The sequence below is a fragment of the Mangifera indica genome, chromosome 12 (assembly GCF_011075055.1).
Source record: "Mangifera indica cultivar Alphonso chromosome 12, CATAS_Mindica_2.1, whole genome shotgun sequence".
NCBI classification, from domain to species: domain Eukaryota; kingdom Viridiplantae; phylum Streptophyta; class Magnoliopsida; order Sapindales; family Anacardiaceae; genus Mangifera; species Mangifera indica.
The window spans coordinates 13,601,583-13,621,970 of NC_058148.1; the positions used below are offsets into that span (position 1 = coordinate 13,601,583).

Sequence of the window (20,388 nt, forward strand, 5' to 3'; positions counted from 1 at the left end):
TAATGTGATTAAATATTAATTTATCTTAAATTTAAAATCATTTAATCACGTGATAATATATATTAGTGTGTATATATTTATATACTTAAAATAAATATACATACTTTTATTTTATTCGAATCTTAGGAGTAGGCCCCCTCAGCATGATTCACTTAATTACCTAACATATTATCTTAATTCTAAAGATAAATTTATTTCATCAACAATAAATTCATATCTATAATTAGGGCTGGATTCGAGCCGAGCCGAGCTCGGCTCGCAGCCAGCTCGGGCTCGGCTCGGCTTTTTAATGGCCTGCTCGAGCTCGATTCGAGCAGAATTCGGCTCGGTTCGAGTTCGGCTCGTTTTCAGCTCAGCTTGGTAATGGCTCGGCTCGGCTCGTTTTTTATATCAAAACGACACCATTTTGTATATATATATAGATCAAAACGATGCCGTTTTGTATAAAAAAATTTAAAAAAAAATATACCGAGCCAAGCTGAGCCCGGCTCGTTTAGGGCTCGAACCGAGCCGAGCTGAGCTCGAGCTCGAACTAGCTCAGCTCGAATCCAGCCCTATCTATAATTATAAGAAGGCCTAAGAGCAAGGCTGAAGGGGCCATTAATTTATACTAATGTTCTTATCCATGCACGAAGACTATAGCAATTATAATTTCATATAATTGAGTTGAAATTATGTTGTAGTCTAATTTAATATTTAAATAATTGAATTTATAATTATAAATAATAGTATTATGTATAAAATTTTATATATGTGATTAAATAATAAATTTATATTATTATGTGATTAAATAATTTTAAATTAAAGATAAATTAATATTAAATCATATAATAATATATTATTATTTATATACATAATTTTATTTAATCATAAATTGTAACATTCAACATCTCAACCACTAAATTGTCAAAAATAATATAAAAATAATTTTATAAAAAATAAATAAAATTCACATGATCAGAATAAAAATAACCATTATTTAATAAAATTATATGTAAACCTTTTTATATATAAATATATTATTATATTATTATATATTAAAAATGGATATACCAAACATCCTTAGGATTCTCACATTGAACTTGAAGCTTTGGCCTCTTTCGATGGCAACATTGGACTCACTCACAATTATTGTTCAATCCAAATTACGAAATTACCCTTATTCTTGTCTTCGTCCTCAGAATTGCCAAACCATTGCCAAGACGCCGCGTTTTCTGGACAAGTTTTTCTTATTTCCACTTTCATTATTATTTCTGTTGGGTAAGAAATACGACATGAATGGGTCCCACTTTTTGGATAATGCTGGATATGAACGATCCTGATTTCGCCTCGTTTAATCTTAATCAGACAAATCTCTTTCTGTGACATTGGCGGGGGTCCCTCCACCATTCAGAAGACACCCAATTGTTTATACATTATACCTTAAAATTAATTTTAATTTCAATGATATGAATAGGCCAAATCTATGGCCCACCCAAGGTTTGCCCAAATGACATTCTACCCTTTAAATTTCAAAAAATTAAATTCTTACACATCATTAACTTTCAATAATAAATTTTATTAACTAAAAGAATAAGAATATTATTTTATATAAAATCTTCTATTTAATTTTTGTCCTCTTTTTCTTTCTATTTATCTTTTCCTTCTTATATTTTTATTTTTATTTTTTCTTTGTTTTTACTATTTTTATTATCTTCTTTTTAAAAACATTAAATATATTAATAAAATTTTTAGAAGATTTTTAAGAAATAAAAAAATATCTTTGAAAATTTTAACATTTTAATATTTAATTTGATAGTTACAAAAACTATAGTTATATTCCTATATAAATAATCAAAACATAATATTACAAAATTAATTAGAATTTTGATAAATTTGAAGAGTTTAATTGAAATCTTTAAAACTCATAAAAATATATTGACAATTTGATATTTTATTAAATATTAATGATAGTCATGTGATTTTAATATAAGGGTAAAACAGTTATTTTTTAAGAAAATTATAAGATTTATTAACAAAATTGGATAATGAGTAAAAATTTAACTTTTAAAAACTTCAACAAGAATAGTCATTTCATTGAACTTTGAGTGGGACATAGTAATTTGGCCGTATGATTGTTCGAGTTTATCTAGATTATCGTAGATCAAGGTCATTGGACCACACTGACGTGGATCCTGGCTGTCTGAAAATTCATCCTCCGGAAAATAATTCACTGTTTTGATTCATTTTAACCAATTCTATCGCACCACGTAGACAACAAAAGCTAACCCTCATGAAAGCTGCAGCTGATTGGTCCACGTAGATTCATTTGGGTCTTACTTTAGTCCAACTTCTATATAAGCGATGAAGATTTTACTTCTTTAACTACGAGTCGATTAATTTAATATTTCAATTTGAGTTTGAGCGCAGCCGACGCTTGGAACGAGAATATTGGAGCATTAGGGTTTCCGATGCAGGCAGTCGGCAGCTTATCGGAGATGTTTTTCGGGTTTCCGGAAGACGGAGAGACGATGATTCCGGAGAGATTTAGCAATGTTGCTGCGGTATCATCACCGGAGAGTGAAACGTTAGAGGAAGAAGATGATCAGGATAAGGAAGGCAATGGCGTTGTTGAAGATAACACGGCCTTTTGGGAGACGCAACACAAGGTTTTACAGGCGACTTTGTGCAGAAGTAGCTCTCTAGAGTCAAAGATAAGAAACGCCACAAAAGAAGCTCTGAAGGACATACAAAATGTAGCTGGAAATATATGCGCTTGTGGGCGATCGGTGGCTTCCGGTGGTTGCCGGAGTTGCTTGATGAGAGAAGTCTCTGGCCGCCTTAGAAGCGCCGGCTACAACTGCGCCGTTTGCAAGTCAAGTTGGAGAAGCTCCCCGGATATTCCATCAGGTAAAATACAAAATTTGAAAATTTTAATTTAAATTCAACATCAATTTGTAAAGTTGTTATCAATCTATCGAGTAAAATATATGGTCTGAATTGTGCAGGGGAACACACATTCATCGATGTGATAGAAAATTCAAGCACAAAGAAAGGAGAGGTGCGGGTGATTATCGAGTTAAATTTCAGGGCAGAGTTCGAGATGGCAAGAGCGAGCGAAGATTACAACCGACTAGTCCGCCGTCTGCCGGAAGTATTCGTCGGAAAAGTGGAAAGATTAAATAGTGTGATAAAGATCTTATGCACAGCCGCGAAGCAGTGCATGAAGGAGAAGAAAATGCACATGGGTCCATGGAGAAAACACCGATACATGCAAGCGAAGTGGCTAAGCTCCTGTAAAAGAACCACAACTTCGGCAGTAATTTCATTGGAAAATTCTGGTAGATTGCCGAAGCCTAGAGCGTCTATGCTCACTGTAGATTTGCTTGAGAAATTGCCCAATATGCATTGTACAGCAGTTGAGGTTTTGTGATTGAAATTTTGTCTACTTTCTTCGTTGGGTTTAATTGTCGGCCTTTTCATGGTCAAACTTTCGGCTTGGAGTGTATAGATATGGCCACGATTGGGTGGATCATAAATAAGGAAAAAAAATATCGGTTTCTTATTTATATTTCTTTGTATCTTTTTTTACTTTAGTAAACAAATTTTTAAAATTGCAAAACTTATCAGTCTTAATTTGTTCATTAATTTAGTTTCTTTCTATCTATTAGTTTCCTTGTATATATTATTTAGTAACCTTACTGTTCCTCTATATTGAGCTAACGTGTTACAATTAATGTATATAATATATATATGTTGAAAATACACGGGCAATTAATTAAAATATACAAAATTTTAAGCGTTTATACGTTTTTAAGCCAACCTATAAAAGTTTTACCAAAATAAGTAAACCATATTTTTTTTATCTTTTTTACCCTTATGTTAAAAAATCAAGTAAAAATATTTTTTCTGAGAATATGCATCGGTTTATAGTGGTTATGATGGTGGCTAGGGATTTTACAGTGAAACCCTAAATATGTTGAATTATGTATATGAATATTTTTGAATGTTTCGAATGGTATAAAATGATATAATTTCGATGTTAATGGATGTCTGAAAGTGTAGCCGTTAAGAGACAAAAGCGCACAAATTTACAGTGTCGCGCAAACTGCGTAAATCTACAATGCCACACAAACTGCACAAATCGCGCAAACATTGTTCACACCACGTAAACACTGTTCACATCAGGCAAAAAACAGATATCATAATCTATGAACAGGATTTTTGCGTGATTTTGCAAGCGGTTTGAACAGTGTTTTGCGTGATGTAAACAGTGTTTGCGTGGTGTAAACAGTGTTTGCGCAGTTTGCGTGGCACTGTAGATTTGCGTAGTTTACGCGGCACTGTAAATTTTCGCGCTTTTGTCTCTCAACGGCTACACTTCCAGAGATCCATTAACATCGAAACTACATCATTTTATATCATTCGAAACATTCAAAAATATCCATATACATAATTCGACATATTTAGGGTTTCACTGTAAAATCCCTAGCCACCATCGTAACCACCATAAACCTACGCACAATCTTAGAAAAACTATTTTTACTTGGTATTTCAACATAAGGATAAAAAGGGTAAAAAAATTAGTGTTTACTTAATTTGGTGAAACTTTATTATGTTGGCCTAAAAACGTATAAACGGACAAATTTTTGCTTATTTTAATTAATTTCCCAAAATACACATTACATTTTTTTTTTAATAATCGAAAACTCTACTTGTATTCATTAGACGGATAAACAAAGAACACAATGATCAGATCTATCCAATTCATATTTGTTAAATGGATAAACTTAGAAAAAAAATGACCGAATCTACACAATACTTTTTTTTTTTTATAACCCGAGACTTCGCTTATATTTGTTGAACCGATAAACTCGGGGCACAAATGATAAACTTGATACATTATTTTCTCTTTTTTTTTTAATAATTGAGGAGCTCACATGTATTTGTTGGATAGATAAACTTAAGGTACAATGATAAATTCAAGTATAATTGAGGACCTCGCTCATATTTGTTGAACGGATAAACTAAACTCGGAGCACAATGACCAAATCTATCCAACTCGTATTTGTTAGACAGATAAACTCAGGATACAATGATAAACTCGAGGCATAATGACTGAACCTACACATTATTTTTTTTATAACCGAGAACCCCACTTGTATTTGTTAGATATCTAAACTCATGATATAATGATAAACTAAACACATTACTTTCTCTTTTTTGTATTTATTAAATGGATAAACTCAGAGTACAAATAAGTTAATATTTCATAAATATAACAAAGATTCAAACTAAAATTTTCATCGTAAAAATTTTAATATTTTAGTAATTTTGTTAGTCCTAGGAGTCAAACTAACATTGCTTTATATATAATATCATAGGAGGTAATATGCTTTCACACTTTTCTTCCCTTTTTCGCTTCTCTCTACAGCCACCTCCCTTCACTCTTGAAAAATAATAACTTTCACCCTCATGATTGTGCCTCCTTTATTGATGATTTCCTTCGGGTTATCTTTTTTCAAGGACGTTTTGATTTTCTCTTTCAGTGACAAGATTATTCTTCAACACTGTTCTTTCATTCGACTTCAAAAATCTCTTGTGAAAACTTGTTTCTTCTTCAATCGTTTTTCCTAACTCATCGTTTCAGGCTTGCAACTTCTTGGATTGTGATTTCCACCTTAGATCATAGCGACCTCGAGTAATTCCTTCTTCAATCGTGGTTTTTGGCTCACCATCTTGAACTTGAGCGGTCACCATCCTGAATTTCTGGCTAACTCGAGTCACTATTTTTTATTCCGATTGTGATTTCAACTAGCTTACCGTCTACACCTTCTCTCATCACTCTTATTTGGCTAGAGTTCCTGTAAGTTTGTGTGTGACTTGTGTCTGATTTTCGGTTTGTTGCAAGCCTGGAGTTGGATTGGTTGTTGGTTTGTGTTTGATTTTTGAGGAATTCTACGTGCGCTTTTTTTAAAAAGTATTTTATCTTTAATTTAAAATTATTCAATTATTTAATTATAATATACATTAAATATATAACGGAAATATATAATTTTATTGTGGATTTAATGCTTGTCTGTGTAACAGCCCGGAGTAAGTTTGTGTTATTTGGCTGTCTTGAATTCTTCTGGATTTGGATTTGGATATAGTATTTGGTGGGTTTCAATTGGATCTAATGTTGGGCCCATAATGATTTTGGACAAATCAACCGAACTGGCACCCCTCCTGCCCGTTCGATGTTATTTCAACTGGTTTCATCTTCATCCAAAGAAATTGCTCTTTCTTGAAGTGATATAGTAATTACAATTATTTTTAATTTATATTTTATATAAATTTAAATTTATCAAATAAAAAAATCATAAATGAAGACTTTTCAAGAGTAATATTATATATAAAAATAATATATATTATTATATAATTAAATATTTTTAAATTAAAAATAAAATAAAATATTATTATTTGTATTTATCGATGTTGAAAAATCATTCGCCTGGTCTGATTCAATGGAATTAGTCAGGGTCACCAACATCAGGCCAAAATAAAAGTAAGATTTCCACGGCCATCACAAACAACTTTTCTCTTTCTTTTTTAAAATATTTTTTGGGCCCTCTCAGTTAAATTTGTAATTTAATAAGATTAAAAAATAATATTGAAAATAATTTTGTATTCTAAATTCATCTTATATTATTATATTAAATTCTTAAAAAGGAAATCTTAACCAACGGAAACTCATTCAATTAAATAATTAAATAAAGATGATATGATGTAAATAAAATATACTAAAATGAAGATTTATCTCAATTATGTTCATCTATTTCAAATAACGGGTCCTATTAATTATATTTAATATATAAGGAAGAAAATGACTAATTTTTTATTCTTTACAAAATTTAAATGATTCACAAAAAAAATTTCCCCTAATTATTCATAAAGAAAATAGAAAAAAGGGTTGATTGTGTCAATAATTCCAAAAGAGAAAAATAGCTTGAAGTTGAAAGGTTAACTTCTTACTCTATCGTCTTTGTTTTTGTATGATGTCTGTCATCAATAGAGTTATTAGAGTTAGATTCAAATCGAATCTATTTGAACTAGAATTTGAGCTCAATTTGAACGAGTTAACTCTATATAAACTCAATCGAGCTCGAGTCCGAGCTACTCGTCAAATTTTTTAATAAAAAATTTTGATACAAAACAACATCGTTTTGATCAATATGTATTAAAATGACGTCCATTTGGTATTAAAATAGTTAAAAAACTCGAGCTCAAAATAAGCCGAACAGAATTCAAACTGGACTTCCATGAGTTCGAACTCCAATTTGAGTTCTACTATATACAAACCGAGGTGAGGTCGAGTTTAAGCGAGCTTGAGCTTAACTTGATTTGAATTCAATCCTAAAAGCTATAAACGAGATTTTAACTTAGTTTATCGATTTATATAGAGTTTTGTGTATCGATTTTAAGTGAGAAGAGCTATGATCATGGTGTCACTGTGATAACGAAGAGAGATTTGTTATTGACAATGGATGGAGAGTTTGAGTTTGGATGTTACAAGGAAGAAAGAACATAAAAAAAGGTGTTTTTTCATACTTATTTTTTTAATTTTGAAAAATAAAAATGATGATTTTATTTTTTTACACGGATATTTTCATCAACAAAGTTAGGTTTTGAATAAAAAAAATGTAATTTATGCATTTAATTAGCAAAAAATATTTAAACCAAATCTTGAATATAAAAATATTAATTATTTTTAATTGAGATGAACTACTTTTATATTTTACTATTAAATAGATTAAACTATTAATTAACTTCTCAGGACATCAAATAACAATGATGTGACAATTTTTCTATTAAAAAATTGATAGAGTCACTTTGATGCATTGACATAAATAATTTATATAATGATGTTGATGATTTATGTGCTCATTTGGATATTAAATAGGAAAACGGCTATTTCTTACCCAACTTTTTACTTAATCTTAAAAGTATATTTATATTTGATGAAAAACTTAAATACTCACTTATTTCTTAATAGTTGTTAAGTTTTTTATTAAATATAAGGGTAAAAATATTATTTTACCGTTTATATTCAAATTATATAATTTTATTATATTTTTCCCTCCAATTTTAATAATTAACTTTTATCCTCGTATCTGAACTTTGAAAAGTGCTTTCACCTCCCCAACTCCCTAATTTTTTTTTACTCTCCCTCCGGCCATCGATGACGATGTGGCTAGAGGGAGAGTAATGAACATTGTTCAGATCTGGATATCTAGAATGGATGACTCATCCCGATCTAGATGATGAAGCGTGTCTAAATCTGGATAACACTCGTCATCCAGACCTGAACGATGGTCATCCTCCTTGGACAACCATCGTCATCCAAAGGTTGACCTTTGGATGAAAACTCTTTTGCTGTCAGTCAGCCATCTTGGAGAAAGTGGCCGGATTTCAGGAGAAAAAAGTGAATTTTTTAAAACTTAATTCAAGAAAAAAATGTTAATTTTTCAAATTAAAGAAGGATTATACGGTAAAATTTTAATTATTTTAATATTATTGATAAAATAACGAATTTACCCTTTAACCTTAATAGAAAATATGTAGCTGTATCCTAACAGATTAAATTTGGGTAGGTGTTTAGACTTTTTATCAAACATGAGTATACTTTTGAGATTAGATTAAAATTTTGGTTGGAAAATTGTCCTTTTCCGTATTAAATATTATGTCTTTTTATAACTTCTATATTATGCATAAAAAAACAAAACAAAAAATTAATTTTAGCTAGGTTTGGCTTATTTTGGTTAGACCTTGTTTTTTGTGGAAACAAATTTGAGAAAAGGGTTTAACTTTTAATTTTTAATTTTTAATTTTTAATTTTTAATTTTTGTGGTTCTAATTGTACATGTCACCGCTAAAATTGATTACAAAAACCAAAATATATCCTAGTCATCATTTATAAATTAAAACAAAAATATACAATATTAATTTAGGGCGTTTGAGAGTAGACCCATATTAGTGTAATGTAATACAAGTTTAATAAAAATTTTCATTATTTTAATAAAAAAATAAAGTTTAAAAAACTAAAAAAATTATGAAGTGGTATAATCATCCGAATTATAAGTGACAATAGAATAACAATAAAATTATTTATAATAAATTTTAAATCTCTAATTAATTATTTAAATAATTTATTAATATGTAATTATATAATAATATATACAAAATATTAAATGTACATGGTATAGCTATACTAATAAGCACAAAGTATCCGTGAGAGCCGTACCATGCGGCACCATAGACCTGCGCATTTAAATATTCTGTATGCTAGTGACACACATGTACTCCCCACCGCATGATCGATCACAAAAACGACAAATTTTTAATTCTAAAAATTAAGTTGTACTCCCTCTTTTATTGACTTTTCTTCTGTGGTCCCCTACCTCCTCCATCTTCATCTGCTCCACCTGCGGGTTTCATCACTGCTGAAATATCGGGTCAACTTAATATACGGTCCTTGTCTCCCTCCATATACGAAGTACGAACTACGTATTTGTATACTAATTGAAAAACGAGATCGTTTGAGAAGAATTTTATTCCCAGGTTAAGATATTGTCCTTGTTCACACCACCCAACAAACTAGAGGTTGGTCAAAGACCAAAACGCTACCGTTCCGTGGTGGGTATGTAACGTAACGTAAATGTACTGTACTTTTATGACTTTGTCTTGGTTTTATGTTAAGATTATTAAATTGGTTGATTTGGACACAATGATTGTTTCTTCTGTGTTTAATGGGGGTTGTAATCATGGTTGTTTCTTTATTTTCAATATAATTGAGTATACTTTGTTACTTTTCGTGGCTTGTTTTGTGGAAGATTTTCATTTTTCAAATGATTTGTTTATTTGGGGTAAACTGTTTGTGGGATTTTCCAGGCTCCTAAGGAGAGTATTGTTTGACTTTGAAGCCAGAAATAAGGAAAAAAACAAGATTGTCTTGGGGGTTGAAGGGTTTGGTTTTGAACTTGTGATAAGGGTTGCTTTGATGGTGTGATTAAGTTTTTTTTTGGTATGACTTTGTTGATGGTTTTGAAGGGATATGGGTTCTAGTGGAGATGAAATTGAGTTCAAGGATTGGTTTTATTCATTGGTTTCTTGATTTTGGTGGAGTCAAAATTCGATTGAGTTCTACATGTTAATGGGTTTGAAGATTGTAAATTTCTCCTGTTTTGAAACTTATATTGGATTGCGTGAACCTCCTACCACCTTTCAGCTGAATAATTACAGGGAGGGGGGCAAGTTTAGGAAAATTTCCAGTGTTTTTTAGAATTTGAGGTTTTGAATTACTGCGAGAAGCAAAAAAGGGAAATGGGTGAAGATGCTAATTCTTGGATAAGGAGAACAAAGTTTTCTCACACTGTTTATTATAGGCTTGATTCTTCTAAATGGGCTTCTATTAATTTTGATTTACCAGAAAGGACTTCTGGATTGAAATTAAGGCCCTTCACAGCTTCTTCAAACGAGAAATCAGTTCCCGGTAATTCTCAGATTCAGAAAAATCCAATCAACAAGCAGAGATCTTTGTCTCCCCTTCCTGAAACAGTTCTCTCTGATACGTTCAAGGAAGCAAGGTCTAATACTAAAAGATTTTCAACTCCACTTCCTAGGAGGAAAGAATCGGGGAGAGAGAGAGGACTTGGGGGAAAATTTTCCAAGAAACATTCTCATAAAGAAACCAAGCCGTCATCAAATTCATTTAGTACAAGCCCACTTAATCACCTGGGTTCTCTGAGAATCAGTGATAAATTCAAGACCAGAAAGGAGTCAGCCTGGACCAAGTATTTTGACTATGGTGGAGGCAGGGTTAACGCGGTTGAGGCTGCAGATGAATATGATGTTGATCTTGCTCAGCTGTTTCTTGGGCTTCGGTTTGCTCATGGGGCACATAGCAGGCTTTATCATGGGATATACAAGGATGAGCCTGTTGCGGTGAAGATTATTAGAGTACCTGATGATGACGAAAATGGAAACATGGCAGCTCGGTTAGAGAAGCAATTCAGTCGGGAAGTTACTCTTTTATCTCGGCTCCACCATCCAAATGTCATCAAGGTGACTGTATGACTTATTTGATTATTTGCCCTTCTATTTGTTTTTAAGCTTCATAGAGGAATTAGAAGATTAAAGCTTATTTAACTGTAAATGGATTCATAACTAACTGTCATGGCAATGCTTCAATCCTGAAGAAAAAGAAATTATGGTTATGGCCAAACATGTCCTTGTTTGTATAAGTTTGAGGATTCTGTGCCTTAACCTTTTTTAAATGCATGGTTTTATCTTTAAACAGTTTGTAGCAGCATGTAGAAAGCCACCGGTATATTTTGTCATTACAGAATATCTGTCAGAAGGTTCCTTGAGGGCCTACCTGCACAAACTTGAGCAAAAATCCCTTCCCTTACAGAAATTGATTGCAATTGCGCTGGATATTGCACGGGGAATGGAATACATTCACTCTCAAGGCATCATTCATCGAGATCTTAAGCCAGAAAATGTCCTTATAGATGAAGGATTCCATCTGAAAATTGCTGATTTTGGCATAGCTTGTGAAGAACTGTACTGTGATGCATGGGCAGATGACCCAGGAACTTATCGTTGGATGGCACCTGAGATGATCAAGCACAAATCGTATGGGCGAAAGGTTGATGTTTACAGTTTCGGACTCATCTTGTGGGAAATGGTGGCTGGAACAATCCCATACGAGGATATGAATCCCATCCAAGCTGCTTTTGCAGTTGTGAATAAGGTATGTTTCTTAATTTTGTTGGATTGAATGTTTTCTTATTTGTGAGTGTATATTAGGTTTGTTTTATCAAATTCATTGTCTCAAATGAGCTGCTTTTACTAGGCTATTAGTTAATTGGGAATTGTATCTTCAGACTATTGGTGTTTTAAGTCCTTTGCTTCTGATAAAGAATTCCTCTGCTTATAACACTCACTTTCTTTGTCTTCTTAAGAGTTTGGAAATTGAAGCTATTTAAACCTTTTAAAATGAAAACAAGAAAAATTTAATATCAAATTAATCATTTTCAATTTCTTTTTTATTTAGTATGTAGTAGGTATGCAATCAAAGATTGGATTAGCATGTAAGTCTCCTCCTCCTCCCCCACACCCCCCCCCCCCCCCCAATATCTTTGTTGATTTTGGGTTATTGTTAATAAAATTTATAATCTGTTTGGCACTGAACTTCTTATAGCAATGGTGTCTTGCTTTAAAAATATTTGTATTTGCTGGAAAATAATCCTCAATCTGCATCAGCACTATAATAAGCGAAAAAAGATGAAAGAAAATTAAAATATTTGTTTGATTTACCAATATATTTACATTTTATAGGCAAAAGATCATATTTGTAAATGAGATTTGATTTTTAGGAGGCACTGGTAAGAAGTCATTTTTTGAAATGTACTATCAATTTATCAATTAATCCAACTGGTATTAGATTCTACTTTATTTCCATGATATCTATTGTGTTTCCCATTCTTAGTTTGTGAGATTAATTTTCTTGGGAAATGCTGTGAAGTTGTTTAGAACCTTAAGATTAGTTGGTCAAATAGATGCTATTGGAAACTAGATACCTTGATTTCCATGAGCTAAGTCAAAGCAGATTTTATACATTTCTTTAATTTTTTTCCTCTTTAATATGAATGAACTATATGGCTTGCTGAGGTGAGCTGGAAAGATATCTGTTTGTAACTGTAGTAGATCTCTCGATAATTTGTTCTCTATGATTTAAGGATTTGTTGTCATATTTGACTTTTCTCCTATTTGCATGAGGGTGGTGATATAAGGATGGCCAAAGGACTTATTCCCACCCAAAGATTACTCCTTTTCCAAGTTCGCACCCTTTAATTTTTCAAAACCTTTTTATCCACCTGTGGATTGTTAAGTCTATTAATTTTAAGGGCAAAATCATCATTTTATGTGTAATATTAAAAATAAACTAAAATTTTATCTTATTTCCTCTCCTAAACCCTAAAATGTAACATTTTCCTCCCAGACTAAGCTTTACAAAACAACATTTTCCCCCCTAGGGTTTACTCTTCAATCTTCGATCGTTCCTCCAATGTTATCTCCAATGGTCTCTCTCTCCCGACGTGTTTTCTCCCTTCAGCCGATCGTGCGGTGTCCCTATGGTGTCATCTGGGAATCCGTCTTCCCAAAAGAAGACGATTCTCGTCTTCATTGTCTTCTTCTGAGAAGATAATTCATCTTCCTAGACGACATTGTGGGAATGCGACACGATCAGCTGGAGGGAGAAAGAGACTGTCGAAGGGACAAAATGCATCAGGAGGGAGAGACTGTAGAGATGGCGTCGAAAGAGTGACCAAAGATTGAAGAGTAAACTCTAGCGGGGAAAATGTTTTTTAAAACTTGGTCTGAGGGAAAATTACTACTTTTTAGGGTTTAGGGGGGAAAAATAATATAAAATTTTAAAATTAATAGATTTAGTCAATTTTAACTGTTCATGGGTGCGTAAAAGGGTTTTTGAAATTTAAAAAGTGCGAACTTGAGAAAAGAATAATCTTTGGGTGGAAATTAGTCCTCTGGCCTATAAGGATTTGTTATCATATTTAAGTTTTCTCTAATTTAATGTTTGACTTGAATTTTTCATAGAACTATATGTTTTACTTTCGACATATTATTCTTTTTAGCTTCTTCCTTATCAAAATGCTTCTATGAATCTCAAATGTGAGATTTTTGTTTATGTGATTTTAATATAAGAATCTGATTTTTTTCCAGAATTTGCGACCTGTTATTCCAGTGGATTGTCCACCTGCAATGCAAGCTTTAATTGAGCAATGTTGGTCCTTGCATCCAGAGAAGAGGCCTGAGTTCTGGCACATTGTGAAAGTATTGGAGCAATTTGAATCTTCTCTTGCCCGTGATGGAACCCTGAAGCTGGTACAAAACCCAGTTTGCCAAGATCATAAGAAAAAACTCCTTCATTGGATTCAAAAGCTAGGTCCCGTACATCCTAATAGCTCACCATTGCCTAAACCTAAATTCTCATGAATCTTCCTTATGATCTGGCTTTTGCTTGTTAGTGTCACCAGTCAATTGTAATTAAAAGGTTTGTTTCTATGCTTCTTTATTTGTACTATTATGACACATTCATGTAAGAGTGAATGAATGGATTAGTAGGTTTGCATTCAGTCAAAAAATGTCTTTGATTTTTATTTATACTTACACAGAAAGTGATTGTGAATTAGGTGTCCTGAAATGAATAAATATGGGGTTTATAAACAGCAATTTTTTTGAAGGCTGTTTGAAATGCTGCTTTTGGAAGATTTCTTCTTTAAAGCAGCGTACTTCTTATAATTCTGTGTATATAAAATCTATGCTATATTGTATTTTGCGTTACCTTTTTATTTATAATTCTCTGCTATTCTCATTTTCATTTTAAAGTAGGTTTCATGGTGGTTGAAATTTGTATTACACTAAGAATAGGTGAATTACTCATCCAATTACCAAACCGTGGCTGCGATAATTTGTGCAGATTAGTGAATATAGGTGGTCAAATATCATGTTTTAGTTTATTTTCTATTTACTGTGTGCTAAAGCACATAAGTTCACTATACTCGAATGGAAACTTTCTGTTAGCTGGCTTAGAATTACTGTAAAGTTGCCTCGTGTCTTTTTATCTTTATTGTTGTCTAGTTCTTGATTATGGTGACCCTCCAGTTTTGTGCAACCTGGTTATTTGTCACATAACTCTGAAGACAAAGCTATTGTTACATCTGCTATGTATTTCTGGATATGTTAGAGAGTTATGGTCCTTCTGATTTGTTGCATTCAATTACAATTATTTGTGTTATTTTTGTTTCTCCTTGGTTGGTTGCACATTGGGCATAAGGGTTGATCATGAGAGTTCAAATAATGCCAATCATTTGGATAGGCTTGGATTGCATACCACTTCTGGGCTAACTTAATTCTGTTTTTTATGAAATATGTTGTGTCTTTTGCTAAATTTGAATTGAGTATAATCTTTATGACTCTCACTAATTCTAGCACTTTTGATTTTGACCTTGTTCACTTGAACTTGTCTGCTGTGGGGCAAGGTTTCATAACTGGTTTTTTTCTAACTTCCATTTGCGCAACCTCGACTTTCTAAGCAATCATCTTGCTTTACAAGCAATTCAATGTTATCTTATGTTTCTGAAAAAATTGCATGCATGGTGGTACATAGCCACATATTCATGATGACTTATGCTCTTGTGAGAGACATGACTCATTGATCTGATATGACACTAAAAAAATCAGATTTAGGTTGAGTTTTTTTTTTTTTTTTTTTCCATATGAATTTTAATTGAGTACGTGTTCGATTAATCTTTTTGCAAATCGGGGGCGTGTTCAAATTGATTCTTAATAGCTTGAACATGATTTATATATTTCATAAAAAATAGAATTTTGGTAAAAAAATATAAATGCTAGAGCTTACAATTTAATAAATTTTGTTTTTATGTAATATTTAAGAGTAATACTATACGTACTTACTTTGGATAATAGATATATACATACTTATATATATCATCACATGATTGGGTGAAACTTTATTCTTAATTTAAAATCACTCAATCATGTGATGACATATATAAGTGTGTACATATTTGTACATCTAAAGTGATTATATATAGTTTTATTGAACGTATAATTGGTGTGTTTAATTTTCCTTTGTTATATTTATATATTTGCATAAATTTATTATACATGAATGTTAATTAATTGAGCTAGAATTCTTTTACTATCTTTTTGAACCATGGATATAATAGATATGTAGTGAAGTTACAATCGAACAATATTGTTTGGATAAAAACGTGTTGTTTTGTATTAAAATATGTCAGATTTTGACATAATATGACCCATTTTTTAAATAATTAATTCAGGTAGGGTCGGTCTATCTATAAAATGAGTTATGTTCGAATTGAATGATTTTAACACGATCTAATTTAGGTTAAGTTTAGATTGAGTGTTTTCTAAACCCAAAACATAGAATGATAAGACATAAATATGATCCATTGACACGAACTACTAACTCAACATATGAGTGCATAGTTTGTTCACTTATCAAACTAAGATTCATGCATCTGGAAAGAAAATCAAGGTGAAGGACAGCTACAAGTCTCAGATTTCTCCATGTCAGTTCTGTGATCTTCTTATTATTTAATGGGGTGAAGTGCATCATCCAGTTGCGTTTGTATGAAGGCTTTAGCTCTATCAGCATTTTTATACATCATTCTTAGTTACCTCGGGGCTGGAATGGACTGATTGGAATTGCCAGTCTCTATCATATAATCAATGTCTTCCATGGCTTAAAATATCCTCCAAAACTTGTTCTGTTTGTTGAGTCTGCATTCAAAATGTCAAATTTATGGGACTCACCTGACATGCATGAAGACCAATTCTTGAGGTAACTTTGTTTAAATTAGATAGTGATGTTGTTGTTGTTACTTGATTGGTTTCCTTTTGTGGCTGAATTGACATGCATGATGCATAGATATATTTAGATTGCTGCAAAGGAAAATCCCAATTGGTAATTTTGAAGGTTGCATTCATGAATTGACTAAATATTATCTTTACATTAGGTGGGTGACTTGTGCCCATTAAACATGTGTAGATTCACTCCAAATCACTCGTCAAAATAATGTGTTATCATATGATCGAATATTATTTTATTATTAATTCAAAATTATCTAATTATATAATTACATATCATTTGAGTATCTAATTAAATACTCAAAACTGAGTGTACGTAGTTTTATTATTGTCTGTGTTATAAAATTTGAAAAAAAAAAAAAACCTCCACCATAAAGGCTGAACCTCTATCTATGATATTGGCAGATACTTGAGAATTTGTGAAAACTATGGGGGTTACTATGATAACCCTTTATAACTACATCACAAAATATGTCACTTTAATTCCAAATTATTTCTTTTTACAGTACCAAGTCTGTCGCTTTGATTCCATACTACTTTTCACATTACCAAATTTGTCACTTTATTTCCAAATTACTAATTTTTACTGTTATTTCTGCAATTTTTGACCACAAAGTTACACCTTTATGCTTTAAACTTTCCCTAGGATAGAATTGGGACCAATCAAGTTATTTCGCATGTGTTATTTCCACAAAGTTATATTCTTTTTACGTACCAAATTTGTTACCGTTATTTCCAAATTGCGATATATGTCAACAGGGTTATCGAGTTTCTCAGATTGTTAGGTAGAATTAAAAAGTGTAATAACCTTTAGGCAAAATTGCATAATTTTAGTAAAAATATATGCCTTTCAAGTTATACCACATTATGTTTATGCATTTTATTAAGAATTAAAAGGTTTTGTATTAATTTGATTATTCATCAATTGATATTTTTGGGTGAGGAAACGGTTAGGGTGTTGGTATTTAAATGAAATTGAGTGAATTACATTTCCCACCCAAGGTTTAGCTTTAAGACACTTTTCAATCTCTAATTGACATAAATAACATTTTTTTGCCAGAAAATAAAGTATAAAATAATAATTTCCCACCCAAAATTAAACTTAGTTAATAAAACAATAGAATAAGAAGTAAAATTACCATTTTATCTCTATTATTTAATTTTTTAAAATTATCATATAATCCTAAATTAAAAAAAAATTTAAATATTCAAATTATATTAAAAACTACTTATTTTTTTTCTTTTCACTTTCACCATTTCTTCCACTTTTCTTATAAATGAGTTTTTTTGTTGTCTTATCTTGTATCATGAGATAAATTATAATTTTTTAAAAAATCAAGGGTCTTAATAAAATTTTTCAGAGGTTATTAAGATTTGAGAAAGTTTGAGAGTCTTATGGAAATTTTTTAAATATTTGTTTGCCCCAATAGTTTTAAAAATGACAGTTACACCTTTAAAAAATCGAATAAAATGCAACAATATTTTTTAAGGGTTAAATTGTCATATTTAAAATGTTTAGGTTTGATAAAAAATTTTTATTTTTAAAATTAATAGATAATAAAATTATTATTTTATTTTTACACTATTAGTTTATTATTTAACAGAGTTTGGATTTGAGTGACAAATATTATTTATATAAACTAGGGGTGAAAAAATGTTTTTAGACGAAACCTTGGGTGGGAAAATTTGTTTACTCAGTGAAATTTAAGGTGTTGGTATTTAAATGAAATTGAAGGTTGAAAATTGACTTTTTGAAATTTAAAGAGCGAGAATTTATCATTTCAACAAATCTTGGGTGAGAAATATTCTTTTGGCCTTACTAATTATGGGAATTTTACTTCATCACTATATAACTTAAGGGTATTATAATTGGTTATATACAAAAAAAGAAAAAAAAAAAAAGTGGTTGGGGAGAATGGTGAGTGGAATGGAGTAGGTAAAGCTAAAGGAGGGAGAGTAATCTTTGAAACGTTTCTAAAACAGGCTCATATCTCTATAGTTGTGAAGATTCGTAGCTTATTTGTAGTGCTTTTTGAATCACCAATCTCATTGGAAGAGCCTTATTTCTGTGTCGTTTTTGAGGGGGTTAAATCTAGGCTTGTGGAGCCACCTTGCCACTTTATAATATATACTCTTGGATATTCATGTTAAACCATTATTTAATTAGTAGCCTAACTAATTTTTTAAGAATTATAATAACATATATAAATACACAAAAATAGTGGAAATAATCATCATTTGAACATTTTCTTTCTGTTGGAAAACCAATTCGAGCCCATCTCTATAACCATGTTAGCCACAATAAACCAAATCAATTATATTGGTTCACTGCCAAATCTTCATCGTTAGACAACTGAAAACCACTACATAAGCCCCCGGAACACTCAACCACAAAGAATATTGAGATAAGCAACTTTACGGCTTTATTAAATTGCATCACTCCAGAAGTTCACAAGATCAACAACTATAATACCAAGCTTTCAATCAAGGTGCTTTACCCAATTCAAAATGCATATGTTATACAAGATTCTCCAGATCTTGGAACATCTTCTCGGGAGGCGTCTCTTCAAGAAAATTGATTTGAGCAACTATGACTAATGATCAATCATAAGGCTAGTAATCGAGGAACATCTCTTTTTCATTAGACTATAAGAGATGTAGGTAAACATTTTAACCCAATGAAACAAGAAAGCTTCTGCTTAATAGTGAACTTTTCATGAGGATTTTTCTCTTCTCTTTCATAACAATAAGGGAAAACAATTTTTGTCTTTTTAATCAAGGTTTTTTTTTAAGAGTTGATCATTCACAAGATATATATTGTTATTATGAGAGGTTAAAGGAGGTTGACAGATGAAAAATAATGCACACTAACTTTACTGGTTAATATGTTATTTAAGAAATCTAAGGGAGAAATTACTATTTCGAAAAAAAAAAAAAACAAAGGAAACCCTTGAAGAGTAAATTTTCATGTAAAAAGAGGAAGTGTTCATTGTTTACTTTACAAGATTCAATACGTCAAATCAATCTCAATGTCACTTTGAAAAATATAGTGGCCACTGGGATTGTTTTTCAAAAAGTGATAAACAGTTCTCAAAAGATTATAATGTCCTTGTTTTGGGACATTGCAGGCACGCCCTGGATCCAGTAGTTCCACCTTAAGAACATGATAAAGATTGTGTTCATCCTTGTCACTAAGCATGACAACCTACTCCATCAAATAGAGAGCTTTTTGGGTATGAATTTTGCATCGGCACTGCAGAGCTTTAAATTTAATGGTTTACATTTAACTCAAGGTCACCAGCTTCAAAAGCAGGTGAGATTTTACAACTGCATGAGACAATAACTGTTTCTGTAAAGAAAGAAAAGAAAAGCCATTGAAGATTCGAAGCTGATAACATTCAAAACAGAGCAAAGAAAAAAGTATCTTATCCAGAGTTTTTCCAATGCTCCCCTCTTTTTATACAGGAAATCATAAGACCCAACGTTATCCCCATTTAGCGAAAAACATATGCGTCTCATCCCTCTTCCTCGTTTCACACACACCATCCACAAACTTATAAGTAAAGGTGTACATATGTGGTCCAAATACTGTGATCAATTAAGCTCTGGGGCTCATCTTTTTCGAATTCTGTCAAAGCAAATGTCTCTCTGGCTCCATTAATAAGCCCCAAAGTCGCTTTGGGGATTGCCCTTTTCACTGTTTTGTGGTCTTGACGTCCTTCATTTTTTGCTTGGAAACGACACGTCTCTATATGTGAATGCTGAATTAGGGTTTCTGAGCTGTAACCACGTTTTATTTGGAGGAGAAGATGTCATTGTCATCTTCTACACCTTCGTCAACCTCGTGTTGCATAAATTTAAATTGACCAATTATCTACCTTTATGCGGTAGGTGGAATAAGATTAAGTTCTCTTAATCATGTTTAAT

General features: G+C 31.6%; 2 protein-coding genes across 2 annotated transcripts; both read left to right on the forward strand.

Moving 5' to 3' along the window:
- Window positions 1-2,368: 2,368 nt before the first annotated feature.
- Window positions 2,369-3,548, forward strand: LOC123192342. The gene is made up of 2 exons (XM_044604861.1): window positions 2,369-2,889; window positions 2,988-3,548. Exons 1-2 carry the CDS (start codon window positions 2,451-2,453, stop codon window positions 3,410-3,412), a joined length of 864 nt encoding a protein of 287 aa, XP_044460796.1. The 5' UTR covers window positions 2,369-2,450; the 3' UTR covers window positions 3,413-3,548.
- Window positions 3,549-9,753: 6,205 nt separating this feature from the next.
- LOC123193691 (serine/threonine/tyrosine-protein kinase HT1-like) lies at window positions 9,754-14,287 on the forward strand. The gene is made up of 3 exons (XM_044606764.1): window positions 9,754-11,082; window positions 11,318-11,773; window positions 13,768-14,287. The coding sequence occupies exons 1-3, from the start codon at window positions 10,342-10,344 to the stop codon at window positions 14,038-14,040; spliced, it is 1,470 nt and encodes a 489-aa protein (XP_044462699.1). The 5' UTR covers window positions 9,754-10,341; the 3' UTR covers window positions 14,041-14,287.
- The last annotated feature ends 6,101 nt before the right edge of the window (window positions 14,288-20,388 follow it).

Bases quoted from the DNA above. Each gene is read 5' to 3' on its own strand.
- LOC123192342 (XM_044604861.1), top strand. From the start codon at position 2,451: ATGCAGGCAGTCGGCAGCTTATCGGAGATGTTTTTCGGGTTTCCGGAA. The intron at 2,890-2,987 runs GTAAAATACAAA...TGAATTGTGCAG, and splicing joins CTCCCCGGATATTCCATCAG to GGGAACACACATTCATCGAT.
- LOC123193691 (XM_044606764.1), top strand. From the start codon at position 10,342: ATGGGTGAAGATGCTAATTCTTGGATAAGGAGAACAAAGTTTTCTCAC. The intron at 11,083-11,317 runs GTGACTGTATGA...ATCTTTAAACAG, and splicing joins ACCATCCAAATGTCATCAAG to TTTGTAGCAGCATGTAGAAA. The intron at 11,774-13,767 runs GTATGTTTCTTA...ATTTTTTTCCAG, and splicing joins CTTTTGCAGTTGTGAATAAG to AATTTGCGACCTGTTATTCC.